The sequence below is a fragment of the Lemur catta genome, chromosome 10 (assembly GCF_020740605.2).
Source record: "Lemur catta isolate mLemCat1 chromosome 10, mLemCat1.pri, whole genome shotgun sequence".
Lineage (NCBI taxonomy): Eukaryota > Metazoa > Chordata > Mammalia > Primates > Lemuridae > Lemur > Lemur catta.
Genome location: NC_059137.1, coordinates 32,785,574 through 32,798,663, shown reverse-complemented (window position 1 = coordinate 32,798,663; position 13,090 = coordinate 32,785,574). Strand labels below are relative to the sequence as shown.

At 49.3% G+C, this 13,090-nt stretch overlaps 1 protein-coding gene across 1 annotated transcript in view; it reads left to right on the top strand.

Moving 5' to 3' along the window:
* Positions 1-13,090, top strand: part of COL15A1 (collagen type XV alpha 1 chain) — a 75,731-nt gene that overhangs the window by 39,063 nt on the left and 23,578 nt on the right. Inside the window, exons 19-28 of the mRNA XM_045562115.1 lie at positions 2,696-2,731; positions 3,146-3,286; positions 3,481-3,549; positions 4,082-4,117; positions 4,227-4,310; positions 5,174-5,239; positions 7,000-7,035; positions 8,967-9,029; positions 11,474-11,542; positions 11,650-11,685. Coding sequence (XP_045418071.1) covers positions 2,696-2,731; positions 3,146-3,286; positions 3,481-3,549; positions 4,082-4,117; positions 4,227-4,310; positions 5,174-5,239; positions 7,000-7,035; positions 8,967-9,029; positions 11,474-11,542; positions 11,650-11,685 — 636 coding nt within the window. The remainder of the gene's footprint in view (positions 1-2,695; positions 2,732-3,145; positions 3,287-3,480; positions 3,550-4,081; positions 4,118-4,226; positions 4,311-5,173; positions 5,240-6,999; positions 7,036-8,966; positions 9,030-11,473; positions 11,543-11,649; positions 11,686-13,090) is intronic.

The window sequence follows — 13,090 nt, the reverse complement described above, 5'->3', positions numbered from 1 at the left end:
CAGAGGGTCAGAGCTGGAAGGCACCTGCAAGCTGAGTTGGCCGCCTGTTCCCTGGCTGTGTCCTGGCAGAAGCATGGGACTCTGGGGAGGTGCTTTGGGGCTATTAGGTTGCAGGACAGAGCAATTCTAGGCATTTTTTTCTAATTAAATTTTAATTATAAAAATAATATATGAATACATTTTTAAAGAGGAAACAGGCCTCCTGTGCCCTGTTTCCTCTTTATTTTTGTGGGAGTAGATCTTCTAGTCATATTTTCAGAGATCTATAGATGGCATAGATCTTTCTGAGACCTTGGATATTTAAAAATTTTTAAATGTCTTTATTTTGTTCTCATTTGGCTAGGTATAGCACTCTGGGTTCCAAGTCATTTTCCCTTGGTGATTTGGAGATGATTTCCATAGTCTTCTGGCACCCAGTGTTGCCAAACACAAGTCAGATTTTGCTCTGATTCTCAACCTGTGTGTTGAAGGTCATAGGACTTTTTTCTTTGGCAGATTTGGAGATTTTTCTTTATTCTTGGTATTGTGAAATTCCCCTGCATGGTAACTACATGTGGATTCTTTTCAAAATTTATTCTTCCATTTATCCTTCTTGGTACACTATGGGCCTTTTTAGGGGTAGGGAGAGAGCGTGCTCTTTAATCTGGAGACCTCTGTGAGGTTTTTTTTCAGAAATTTTAAACTCTTTTTTCTTAAAATACTGCTTTCTCTTTATCCTCTGTATTCACTCCTTCTGCCACTGAAATTGAACAGATGTTGGAACTTGTGGTTCTGTCCTGTGTCTCTTAACTATTTAGTCATTCTTTCTAGGGCTTCATCTTCTTGTGTTGCTTTCTCAGAGAGTTCCGTTGCCTGGTCTCTGTGTTAATTCTCCCCTCAAATGTGTCTGTTGTTATTCAGTCCTTCTATGGAGTTCTTCTACAGTTTTACATTTCCAAGATTTCTAACTGGTTCTCTTTCATAACCACTATTCTTATTTCATAATAGCTTATCCTTGTTTCACGGTGTAATATCCTTCCTTTTCTCTCTGAGAGCACACATTGTTTACTTAAAGTCCTGACTGCATTGTTTTGTTAACTTTATTTCCTCAGGTGTATTCTGTGGTTGATTTTGTTGTCTCTCATAGTGTTGCTTTTCCTTGGGTGTTTGCTGTTTCTTGCTTGTGTTTGCTTTTAAAATTGGGGTCTGCTTTAGTCTGTTTTCTGCCTCTGTGCAGACTTTGGGAGGAGTGGGTTGTGCCATCAGCTGGGCACCTTGGCAGCTGATCTTCTGAGTTTGGGGTGCCCCTGGACCTCCCAGAGTCACCTGGGGCTCTGCCCTATCTCTTTGCCCCAACAAACAACTCTTATTGTTCTTCTAAAATTAAGACACCCATAGTTGCCCCTCAGCAAGAGCAGATGGGAGAGGAGAGGAGAAGGCAGGCTGGATGGCTGGCCTGCTGCGGAATTTCTATAGTTTTTTTTTTAAGAGACAGTATCTTGCTCTGTTGCCCAGGCTGCAGTGCAGTGGTGAGATCATAGCTCACTGTAATCTCCAACTCCTGGGCTCTAGTGATCCTCCCACCTCAGCCTCCTGAGTAGCTGGGACTACAGGTGTGTGCCACCCTGCTGGCTAATGCTGCAGAATTTCAGGCTGTCCCCCTACCTGAGGCCCATGGCCACACCCTGTGCCTGGCTCCCACCACTGCTGTGCAGGGTTCTTTCTTCCTGCGCTTTTTCTTGGTGGCTGAGCTTCTGTCTTCAGCTTCCCATCTGTTTCCCGTTGGCATTCCTGTTTCAGGTCCAGTGTGAATCCCCGTCTTATTTTTGAGCGTGGCTGATTTAGAACCACTCATTCTGTCATTCCTATGGATTTGATGCAGGGAGGGGACTCTAGCCCAGGGACAGCAGGGACTGGGGGAAGGGCACAGTCTCAGACGGCTGGTACATCATAGTGTCAGGACTGCCTGTGTGGCCATCAACTGCTGGCTTCTTCTCTCGCAGGTGCGCTGTGGTTTCCTCAGAGAGTCTCCATCTGGGGGCCCCACGCAGTCCTCTGATGTAGGGCAGTGACCTGCAGCTGACCCCTCCCGCCCCTGTTGCTCCTCCCCTCTGCTTGCAGCTCACAGCTGGCTCCTTTCTGTGGGATCCACATCTAACCCCCAGGAGACTGTAGTGTGGTCCCCACTGGGGGTGGATGTGTAACTCTTCCCCTATTCTGTCCCCTATTCACTGGCTACTCCGGCCAGTGTTTGGTCTTTAGATCTTTCCAGAAGAGAGTCAGTCATCATCCCCCATATCTCCAAAAGTCTGGGGGATACATCGCAGTTCTTGAAGCCCCTCCCTTGGTTTAGAGCAGGGAAACATCCCTGTACTTCTGTCATGGAGGGATGCGGCCGGGGACCATCCCGGTGCACTGGCGACTCTGCATGGGGATTCTGTGACCTCTCTCTGGTTAATCTTCAGCTGCTCTGGTTTACTCTTGAGGAAGGTGATGAGCTGATGGCTGAAAAGTGGGTTTCACAAGCTTCCAGCAGGTCTTGCCTAGCAAACTGGCCTCTATTGTAATGTGCTCAGCTTGGAGACATAGGCCAAAACCGAGACAGAAAGAGTCCCATTTTAATATCCTGTTACTTAAGAGTCCATAATTCTGCATTTTCTTCTAAACCTACCTAATGAGATATATATTAATTGGCCCTTGTTTTTGTTTTTTTCAGGGAGCAAGAGGGCCTAATGGTTCAGTTGGTGAAAAGGTAAAAAAAAAAAAAAAAAAAAGAAAGAAAGAATCTTTCTCCTCCCTCTTGACTCCCCTTTCTTTGGGTTTACTCTAATTGGACTGTTGGGCTGGAGTATTGAATGTATAAATGTCACGGAGCAGAAGCACGTCTCAAAGGAATGGCTCGGAAGGCAGAACAGCTGGGATGGTGGGGATTAAACGCCCTTCCCCGTTTCCTCCTTCCCCACCCCTCCCTACAAATGCATTCAGACGAGCGCGTCAGCCCATCTCCAAGTAAATGTCAATTAGCAAGACAGCTGTTTCTGTACCATTAAGCAGTAGCGATCAGAGAATTCATCAACCTAATTAACTTCCAAGAGTGATTTTCTGATGTTGTTCCTTCCATGAGTGAACCCAGGGCTGGGTAATCAGCCTGTCCTCTTCCTTACAGGGTGACCCCGGCAACAGAGGCTTACCAGGGCCCCCAGGGAAAAACGGACAAGTTGGCACTCCTGGGGTCATGGGACCCCCAGGGCCTCCTGGTCCCCCTGGCCCCCCAGGCCCTGGATGTGCAGTGGGACTTGGATTTGAGGTACTTTCCTCCCCTTCTGTGGTTAAAGAACGGTGTGTGCTAAGGTCTGCCGGCAAGACCAGCTGGCTGAATGCTGGCCCGAGGGCAGAAGCTGTGCCAGCTCCCCTCGGAGTCTCCAGCTCCCAACAGCACACCTGGCACAAGCGGGCACTCAGGAATTGGATCTGAAATTCTCATTCTTCCTCCTTCCCCAGGATACCGAAGGCTCTGGAAGTATCAGTCTGCTGCATGAACCCAGAGTCTCCGGACCCATGGCTCCAAGGGTAGGTTGACTTTGGAACCTTCAGTATGAGGATTGTCACAGTAGAGCGGGGGGACTGTGGGTGCATCCTGGCTCTACCTCTTTCCATAACTCACCTTCTCAGTGCCTCCAGCCCGCAGCTGTGCAGCAGGGAAACTAGGTGCCATTTGCAGCTTGTTTGTCTGAGAAGCAGCGCAGGAGTTTTGCACAAAGCATCATGTGGGAAGAAAACTTGAAACTCACCTGGTCCTTCTTCATCTGTTTTTCTCTGTCCCCGTCTCCCTCCCCAGTCCCTTACCACCAAGCATCTCTTCATTGCCTCCCTCCTGTTGCCTCATTTCAACACCCGGTGCTCCTGGCAGACACCTCTCCTGGCTCCCTTAATAGCTCTGACCCCGTCGCTCTCTGGCTCTGGGCAGGGAATTTGCCCCTCATCCTTTCTTCCCACTGCCTGGGAGGGAATCAGCGTGAGAGTAAGATGGCAAGACAGGAGGAGAGATGGAGAGCGAGGAAAGCAGTTGGAAGAATAATCATGTATCTGTTTGTTTTGCCAGGGTCCCAAAGGGGAGAAAGGAGAGCGGGGACCCAAGGTGAGGTCACCCCTGAGGTGGGAGGGGGTGGGAGGACTTTCCAGCCTGGTTCTAGGAACATTGTCCATATTCAGTGATTTTTGTTTTCACTTCTTGCTGCTGCAACCAGGGTGACAGGGGGATGGATGGAGCCAGCATTGTGGGACCCCCTGGGCCCAGGGGGCCACCTGGGCGCGTGGAGTTCTTGTCGAGTGTGAGTACCGTCCAGGTCGGAGCTTGCCTGCACCTTCCCTGCCTTTGCTAAAGGGGAGAAAAGCCTGTCCGCACGTCAGGGCTGCTGCTTACGCAAGGGGCACACAGCCAGCATCCGCTGCTGAGAGGGTTGGAATGTGGGTTGGGACCAGATCAGTACGGTCCACCCAGTATTGAGACATCATGTTTGTGAAAAACGGTGGCCCTTCTGGAGAAATCGCATTATGCTGATAGACAACAGAAAGACAAAAGCTCCAAATAACTGGAAGAAGGATGACTAAAGTTAAACATGAAAAAAAAAGTATGATTAAAAAATATCGAGTGTGGGTAAGGCTGTGGGGAAAATGTAATCTCGTTGCTTCTGGTGGAAGTGTAAGCTGTATGGCCCCTTTGGACGGCTCCTTGGCAGGCTCTTAAAGCTAAAAATATCCATACTCTGAAATTCCACATGGAACAATCTCGACACAATATGGTTGAGTGAAAAACACAAGTTGAAGAATAATACATACAGCCTGGTGCCATTTATGTAAAATAACCACATGGACAAACACACATACACACACCCACACACACACATCCCAACACTACGAGCTTTCTATGGCTATACATTTTAAATCTTAAACGAGAGAAGACATTTATGTATTGTATAATTTTAGAATGAATTAAAAGAGGCAAGTGCTAAGGCAGCTCAGGGCTGTTTTCTAGGAAGTGGGAGGGAGGGTGTGTTTGGCAGTGGGCTGGGAGTGTTCTCAGTGCCTGCCGTGTTCTGCCGTGCTGGGTGACTTCAATTAAAACCTCACTGCCAGGAACAAGGCGGGACACATGCCATCTTTTGTCCTCATTGTCTGATTTTTCTCTTTTCAGTCTTTCATCAATATCACCCATGGATCCATGAATTTCTCGGGCATTCCTGAGCTTGTGGGGCCTCCGGTTTGTATCCACAGCTGCCCTAGAGTGAGGTTTCTCCACAATTGTCCCTGTTCCAGCAAAGTTGGGCTGGTTTGGAGTCCTGTAGCTCCTAAAGCATAGAACTAGACTATATCAAAGGAGAATGGAAAGAGAACTTTGTATTTTTGAAAAGCTCCTATCACTTTAATTTGATCATGCAGAGAGTCTTGTCCAATACAGTGGAAGCTTCTGGTCCTATACATCAGAATTATGTGCAATGGAAATCAGAGGGTCCTTGGTAAAAAACAAACTGACCTCTGTACAACACTTTTGCCTACTTTTATTCGCATTATCTTATTTCACAGAACATAAAGAGCCTAGAAAGACCCATCATTGTGCTCTCAGGAAACTAGAGCATGAGGAGGGAATGTGACTTGTTTCTGTTTTTCTAGCCCCATTTTAAGATCAGGAAAATAACACACAAAGAAGTGGCATTATTTCTGCAAGTCCATGGAGTGGGTCCACGGCACAACAGAAGCTAAGAGGAAGGAAGCTTCCCCCTGCAGCCTGTGTATAGATCCCCGTTGCGTCTCCCGGCACCTGCTGGCCAGCAGGGGACACAGTGTTCCTGGGACTAGCTGTGAGGGAAGGACCCGCGGGCCAGGCTGGCCTGTGGGCGCTGCGCTTACTAAGGAGTCTCCTGTGGGTGCCAGGGTCGCCCACAGTGGCATGGCTTCAAGGGTGCCAAAGGAGATGGAGGGCTCCCTTTCCTTGATTTCTACTAAAACAGATAATCCAAAGCACCCCAATAATCAAACCCTAGAGCAAACCCGCTAACAAACAAAAGTCTGTTCACAGAGGGTCTTCGTTTTCCCCAAACTGTGGGAGGTTTAGGGTATTAGGTGGGTTGGTACTAAAGCAACACACTGACAGCGTAAAACCAGAGATGGGGCGTCTGTTATAGTAGTCCCTGCATTACCACGCCCGCAGCCCTGCTCTCTTCCCCACCTCCTTCCGATCGCTGTCCTCCCCTTGGGTGAATCAGACCCTCAAGGTGCCCCTTGAAAATACAGCTGGATCAAGCCTTATCCTACTCAGTGGCAGCTCCCTCTCTGAGAGGACTCAAGTCCTGGACGTCACCTTTATGCTTTTCCAGCCCGTGATGTGTACACTGTGTGGAGAGACTTGTCACTGTCTAGTGTTCTCTCTATATATAGATATAGATAGATTCTGCCACACTTTTATACCTTTCCTGGCCCCCTGTGGCGTGAAGCACAAACTCTCTGTGTCCTGGGTACTTTAAACTGGCTCATCCTTTAAACTTCTCACTCCTACTAGGGGAAAAGAACTGAGTCCCTCCAACATACGCCTAAACTAAAAGAACTGCTCCTGTAGTTCTTTTCTTTCACCCCAAATATCCCAGCCCACTCCCAACCCTCCTCCTCTGAGTTTGTTTATCAGGGGCCTGAGGCTGTATTCATCACCCCCAGAGATTTCAAACCTTGAACAATTTTCTGGGGGAAGAGGCTGTGACAAAGCACTGAGTTCTGGCTCCAGGGAGGCGCAGTGGCTCTGGGTACCTGGACAGAGCTTCTACCTCTGGCACTAACTAGCTGTGTGATCCTGCAGGGCTCCTCCCCATCCCAGGCCTCACATCCTCTCTGCGCCCTGGAGCCCTGCCATGTGGGAACTGCTCAGGCCTTTGGAAGGTGCTGGGAGGGGGTGGGCCCCCAGGCACAGTTTCTTGCTGACTTGGGAAATGCTGACCCTAATCCTGCCTGCTTTGTTTTGGTGTGTCACAGGGGCCTGACGGTATGCCTGGGCTGCCAGGATTTCCAGTAAGTACCACCATAGCCATCTTGCATCTGTGCCCTGTGGCTGCGCTCATTCCGTTCCTTCCACCTGGAATGGTGTTTCCTCTGTCTCTATGTGACCATGCTCTAGCACCATCTTGTTGATCAACTTTCTGATTGCTTCCGGGGGACTCCTGGAAGTGACCCCTTCTTTGAGTCCTGTAGACCTTTATTGTCACCATTCCTGTAGCTCTTTTCTGCCTTAAATAACAGTGGTTTGTGCCCTTGTATTTTTTCCCCTTGCTGTTCTATGAACAGTGGTGGAGAGTTGGGTCTCACTCACATCTCCTCACCCAGACCAACCAAAGCCCGAGCCAGCAGTCGGCTTGCTCTGAATTCGAGCGCATGAGTCAAGCATTTCAAGTACATAAAGTCCCAGTGGATAAAGTGCCTAAAGAGATAGGATGGTGGCAACGGAGAGTGGGAAGGGAGGTGCACCGTGGGACAGAAGTCTGATAATTAATAGCCTGTGTGCACCTTGATGGGGCTTTCGCCTTGGAAAGTGAAAACGCGTTTCTGCGTAAAAAGTGATTAGGTTTAGCCAAAAGTTTGGGCCTGTGCTGAAGCCTCGGGCCTGCCTTCAGGGTGGGACCTGCACAGTTTCTCCAAGCCACTGCACCTCTGAAATGCCAGACGGTGCCACGAACGCTCTGCTTCCAGATAAGTGAAGGAAACTTGTCAAAAATGTAAGAGATGTTTGTTCTGGTTGGTGGAAAATTATAAGTGGTCTCTTTTTCTATTTCTTTATACTTTGCTGACCTTTTTAAATTTTCTAAAGGAGCATATCCTATGATGACACTACAGGTACATGTTAACTAGACATTAAAAAAACAGAAGAATGTGGTGGTGAGAAGACATGTTGGTTAGCAGAAAGGGCAAGACCTCTGAGATCCAGCCCTGGCTTGGCTGCTCCAAGCCCTGGGGCATGTTCTAGAACACATTCTCCTCTAAATGAGTGGTTCTGTGTTCCTGAGGGAGTCCCAGGCTCCACGGGGACCCTCCAGGACCACTGCAGAGAGTAAGGAGGGGGCCACATAGGCAGGATCCAGGCCACTGACCTCCAATCTGGGGAGCTCCATTTGACATATTTTACATATCAGGCTTTCATTTAAGACTTTATTTGGAAAAAAATAAAGGAGAGACAAGAGTTTCACAATAAATAATTATAACAAATATTTGAAAGCCACTGCTATAATGGGTAATTCACCCTTTTACCCAGAAGGCAAGACAGGGACTTGTGAAAAGTTAAATAGCAACAAAGTGTTGAAATGTTTTTTTGGGACAGACGCTGTGGCTGTGTGAGTCATTGTCACAGACTTTCATGTCTGTGTTGGAGTTGAGAAGAGGTCGTCTCTGGCCAGCTCTGCAGAGGGGTGGATGGGCTTTCCTGCCGGGCATTGCCCTGGGGCAGAGGGGGGCAGTGCAGAGAGGCCGAGGGAAAGGAGGCAGCCCTGGTGGTGCAGAAGATGAGGTGTGGGGGCGGGCTGGGGCGGGCTGGGGTGTCAGACGAGGGTGCCTGGGTCCCATCTCATAGGCAAGGGGGACCAGAGAGGGGGTAGGAGTCCTGGATGGGGAATGGTGTGGGGGCCAGGCTGCAGGGTGGGCTGGGGGAGCTGTGAGGTAGGCGGAGGCAGCAGGACCAGATTATAGGCTGCGTCAGTAGCACCCAGTTGGAGGAAACCAATGTTCAAAGAGGCGTGGGGCCTCCGGGCCTCCGCACACTCAGTGCTGTCTTCCTCCCACCAGACCACAATTTCTGGGCCCCTCAAGTTAAAACAATAGCATGGCTCATCATGATTTCCACCTGCCTGGGGAATGGTGCGCTCTATTCTACTTTTTGAAAACAAATTTTTTTTCCGATTAGTTAAAGCATTTTAACCCTAAACAACAAAATACCCTACAACTATTCCTTCCAGGGCCCTAGAGGACCAAAAGGTGACACTGGCGTGCCTGGATTTCCAGGACTAAAAGGAGAACAGGTGAGACGGGCCCAGGTGTGTGGGTGGGACTGGGCTCTGGAATTTGCTAACCATTGCAAATTGGCTGAAAGTAGCTGTGAACAGTTTTCTTCTTTGAGATACAATCCACATACTGTAAAACTCACCCCTTTAAATTGTACAATGCAGTGATTTCTAGTAAATTCACAAGGTTGTGCAACCATCACCACTATCTAATTCTAGGACATTTTCATCATGCTGAAAAAAAACCCCATACCTATTAGCAGGCATTCTCCAGCTGTTCACTTTTATTAACACAATGTCAAGGTTCCTCCATGAGATGAAAAGGTATACCATAAGTGGTGAAATTGATTTTCACCATAATTTAGGAAGAGAACTCAATTCGACACTCCCTTGAATGCTGTTAGCACGTGTTGTGTGCTTTGTCCAACCACCTGTCGGGTGTCCCCGTTGGAGTGTGCACTCCCTGAGGACAGGCGTCGTGCCGGCTTCTTTCCCACAGCTCCCGTACTACCACAGGGTATGCAAATCGTACTCAAAACACTCATTGGATGAAAGAATGTATAATTAATGAATAGAATGGATGTTAATATTTGTAAATTATAAGTTGCGGCATTCTTCAGTTGGATGACAGTCTTGGTCCAAAATCTTTGGAGTCAGTATTTAGCATCCACTGAACTTTTTTGAGAACTCCCAGGCTATCAAACTGATCTTTGTACCTTTCTGTGTTTGCCTCTTAGAATTAACTTCCAAGCTGGTTTTTATAGGTAAGGGGAGAGTGACATCCATAAACAGGTTGCAGAGACTCTAGATGGGATTCATTTGTCCCCCATCCATTTGCGTATTCATCCATCTTTCAGCCACAGATGCCTTAAGGTGTGCCAGCCAGTACTAGGCACTCGGGGTACAGACATAGATGTGAGGAAGACGTGCACAGAGCTGACAGAACATGCTCATTTCTGGAAGGGAGGTCGGTACAGAGCCAGTGGGAAAACTGTGCCACCCCCTGAGCCTGCCTGTGGAGTCAGGAGGCTGAGTGTGCTCTGGGGGAGAAGGGAGCTTAGGCGTCTCTCCTTCCCCACTCTCTCCACCATTCTACAATGGCCTGCAAAGAGGAGGAAAAAGGTTCCAATATCCAGTGGACCACTGTTCCAGGGACCATTGTTCTAGGGTGTGGAGGGCTCAGTGTGTGGGCAAAGGTTTGGCACCACAAGGAGGTGACGTCTTGGGATGCTTTTGCTGCCACGTCTCCTGCAGAGATGGAATGGGGCTGGGGCAGCTCTGGCTTGGTAGGAGCCCCAGTCAAGCAAGAGCAGCTCTTGCTTTAAAGACTCTGTTTCCTGTGTAGTGAGGTCAGGTGGATCTAGAAGGACCAACATGACACCCCATCCCTAGCCCCTGCCACCCTGCACGACTGGGATGGGTGCCCAGCAGCTCTGCTCCGGTCATCGCAGCAAACGCGCTCTCTCTCTGTGCCTCTGATGCTTTTGTGCTTGTTTCTTCTTGCTGCTGGCGTGCTCGGGCCTGCCTTTCCTCACCAGCGGAGTGGTAAGACCCAATACCAGGTGTGGGCTTAGGGGGATGGAGAGAGGAGGCTGCTCTGCTTGCTTTGGTCCCACTGCCCTGGCCACTTCCAGCCCTGTAGAAAGGAGGCTTCAGTGCCGCTCAGCCCAGTCCCCAGGGGCCAGCACTGAAGTTTGGGGCCAAAGCCTCAGAGTCATATAGAAGGTTTCTCTACTTGGCTTTGTTCTCTGGACATATATCTTCTCAGAAGCCCCCTGAAATCGTAGATGGCTCTGATTGGGAGGACATGATTGGGAGCAAGATCCTGTGTCCTTGCCACCAGTCTACCCATCTCCTATTTCCCAACATCTAGGGTAGCTTTCCCCAGCCGTGTAAGTGTTTGCACAGGAGCCTGGAGTTTGGAGACAAAGTTGCACATGGAGACATCATGCCCCTGTGTTGAGAGAGGCCTTTAATGTTTATACCTTCATCTCTTTTCTAATTTCCGGTGTTTTGACAAGAATAAATATTCTTGGTGGGAACAGATCTCAAGTCAAGTTGCTAGGAAACAAGCTACCACGTGTATTAGGAGCCAGCGGTGCCTTGAGGGCACCACGCGGGGAGAGGTAGACAGGACCGTGCTGGGGCTGGATCCTGGGGGGTTGAGGGTGAGGATGGAGAGCTGCCATCAGTGGGAGCCCTGCAGGGGCAGGGAAGACCACAGTCTGTGCGCTAGGACGGTAACTCTGGCGGCGCATGGAGGGGCTGGCTCAGGGAAAATTCATTCCTTTAGGGGCTGTCACAACACTGTAGTGAGAGGCAACGTGGTAGCGGTGGGGTCAGGGATGGGATGAAGGCAAGAGAAATAAATCATGGTGGTAGGACTGAGGAGTCTTTGTGAACCTCTGGACAAGGTGGCAAGGAGGAGGCCCGACTTCACTGAAAGATCCTCTGAATTGTAGGGCGAGAAAGGAGAACCGGGTGCCATCCTGACAGGGGACGTTCCTCTGGAAAGGCTGATGGGCAAAAAGGTAATTATGTCACCAGACCCTGGAGGCATATATCTGCTTTGGCTTCCCACGGTTTCTGCCTCACACCGTGTTTCTCTGAGTGACAAGTACGTGTCTTCCTGTTTCAGGGTGAACCTGGAGTGCATGGGGCCCCTGGACCAATGGTAAGCCGGGGCATGTCTCAGCTGGGTCTGGCCTGGGGTTTGAAGTATTTACCATACTTTGGTTCCGTTACATTTAGTTATCCCCATTGTGAAAATTCAAAGGATGTGGCAAAATGTATTAGGACAGGCTAGCTGTAATTAAGTTAAGATCTCATGGTTTAACACAATAGCAGCTTATTTCTCATCCTTGCAAAGGCCACCATGGTTGTTCCCATTGGGCATCTCTCCTGCAAGCAGCGTCTCAGGGACCCAGGACACTTCCAAGACTCTGCCATCTTGTGGATTCAAGGTCATGCTGGGGTCTTCCAGATGGCAGGCTGAGGTTGGGGAGGGGAAAGAGACTTGTGGAAGATGATGAACATCACTTCTGGCACCTTCCATTGGCCAGAACGCAGATGGCTGGGGCCCCAGAATGTAGTTACTCTGTGTGTCTAGGAAGGAGGGGAGAGCCCCGGGTGGTGGTGAGCACTCACAGTTACCCTGCAGTCCTTGTCAGCTAAAGATTGCCACCTGCCCAGGGAGCCCCTCAGAGGAACCCCACAAAATCTCTCTAGACCTTTTGGATTCTAGTCCTGAATCTGCTACTCATTGGCCATGAGACCTTGAGCAAGCCCTCTTCTCTCTCTGGGCTTCCATGTTCCCGTCTGTGTGTTGAAGGGATTGGATTAGTACTAGATAGTAACAGGGCCCTTCTGGCCTTACTATTCTAGTAATCATAACCCAGCTGGGCTTTGGAATAGCCCATTTCTCTCAAGGGTAAACCCTAAACTTCCCTGTCCTATATTTCCCCCCACTGCCCCCAAAGAACAAAGCAAGTTCAGGGGTAGAAGCTCTACTAAGGATCAGACACTTCTGAAACTTCACAGATTTCATCTCATTTCATCCTCACAATCCTAAGAGGTAAATATCAGAACCCCTGTTTTGTAGATGAGGAAACCAGGTCTCAAAGAGATTAAATAGCCTGCCTGCTGTCACACAGCTTAAGTGGCAGAGGGGGGACTTGAGGCCAGCCTGTCAGACTCTAGGTCCGGGCTCTTTCCCCCACGCCCCGCTGCCTCCAGTGGACGAGCTGCCCTTGATAGAATTGTACATGGGGTTTGTGTGGTTACAGCTGATCTCGGGCCTGGGGAGAAAGGACCTCACGTTTCTGTAACAGACACGCGTACTTGATGAATGGCCCATAACCGCCAATGTGTGTCCTGCAAAAGACCTTCTGAGGCCTTTGGTCCTTTAAGTCAGGATGGACTAAGGGGACCTTAAGTCAGGATGGACTTAAGGGACCACAGAACAGACACCTGGAGTGGGGTAGCTGGGGATTAAGGCAGATTGGGGGAGTCTTGTGTTAACTGCTGGTTAACTGCTTACTAACCTCCAATATTGTGGAAAATACAAGTAGCCAGCAGTG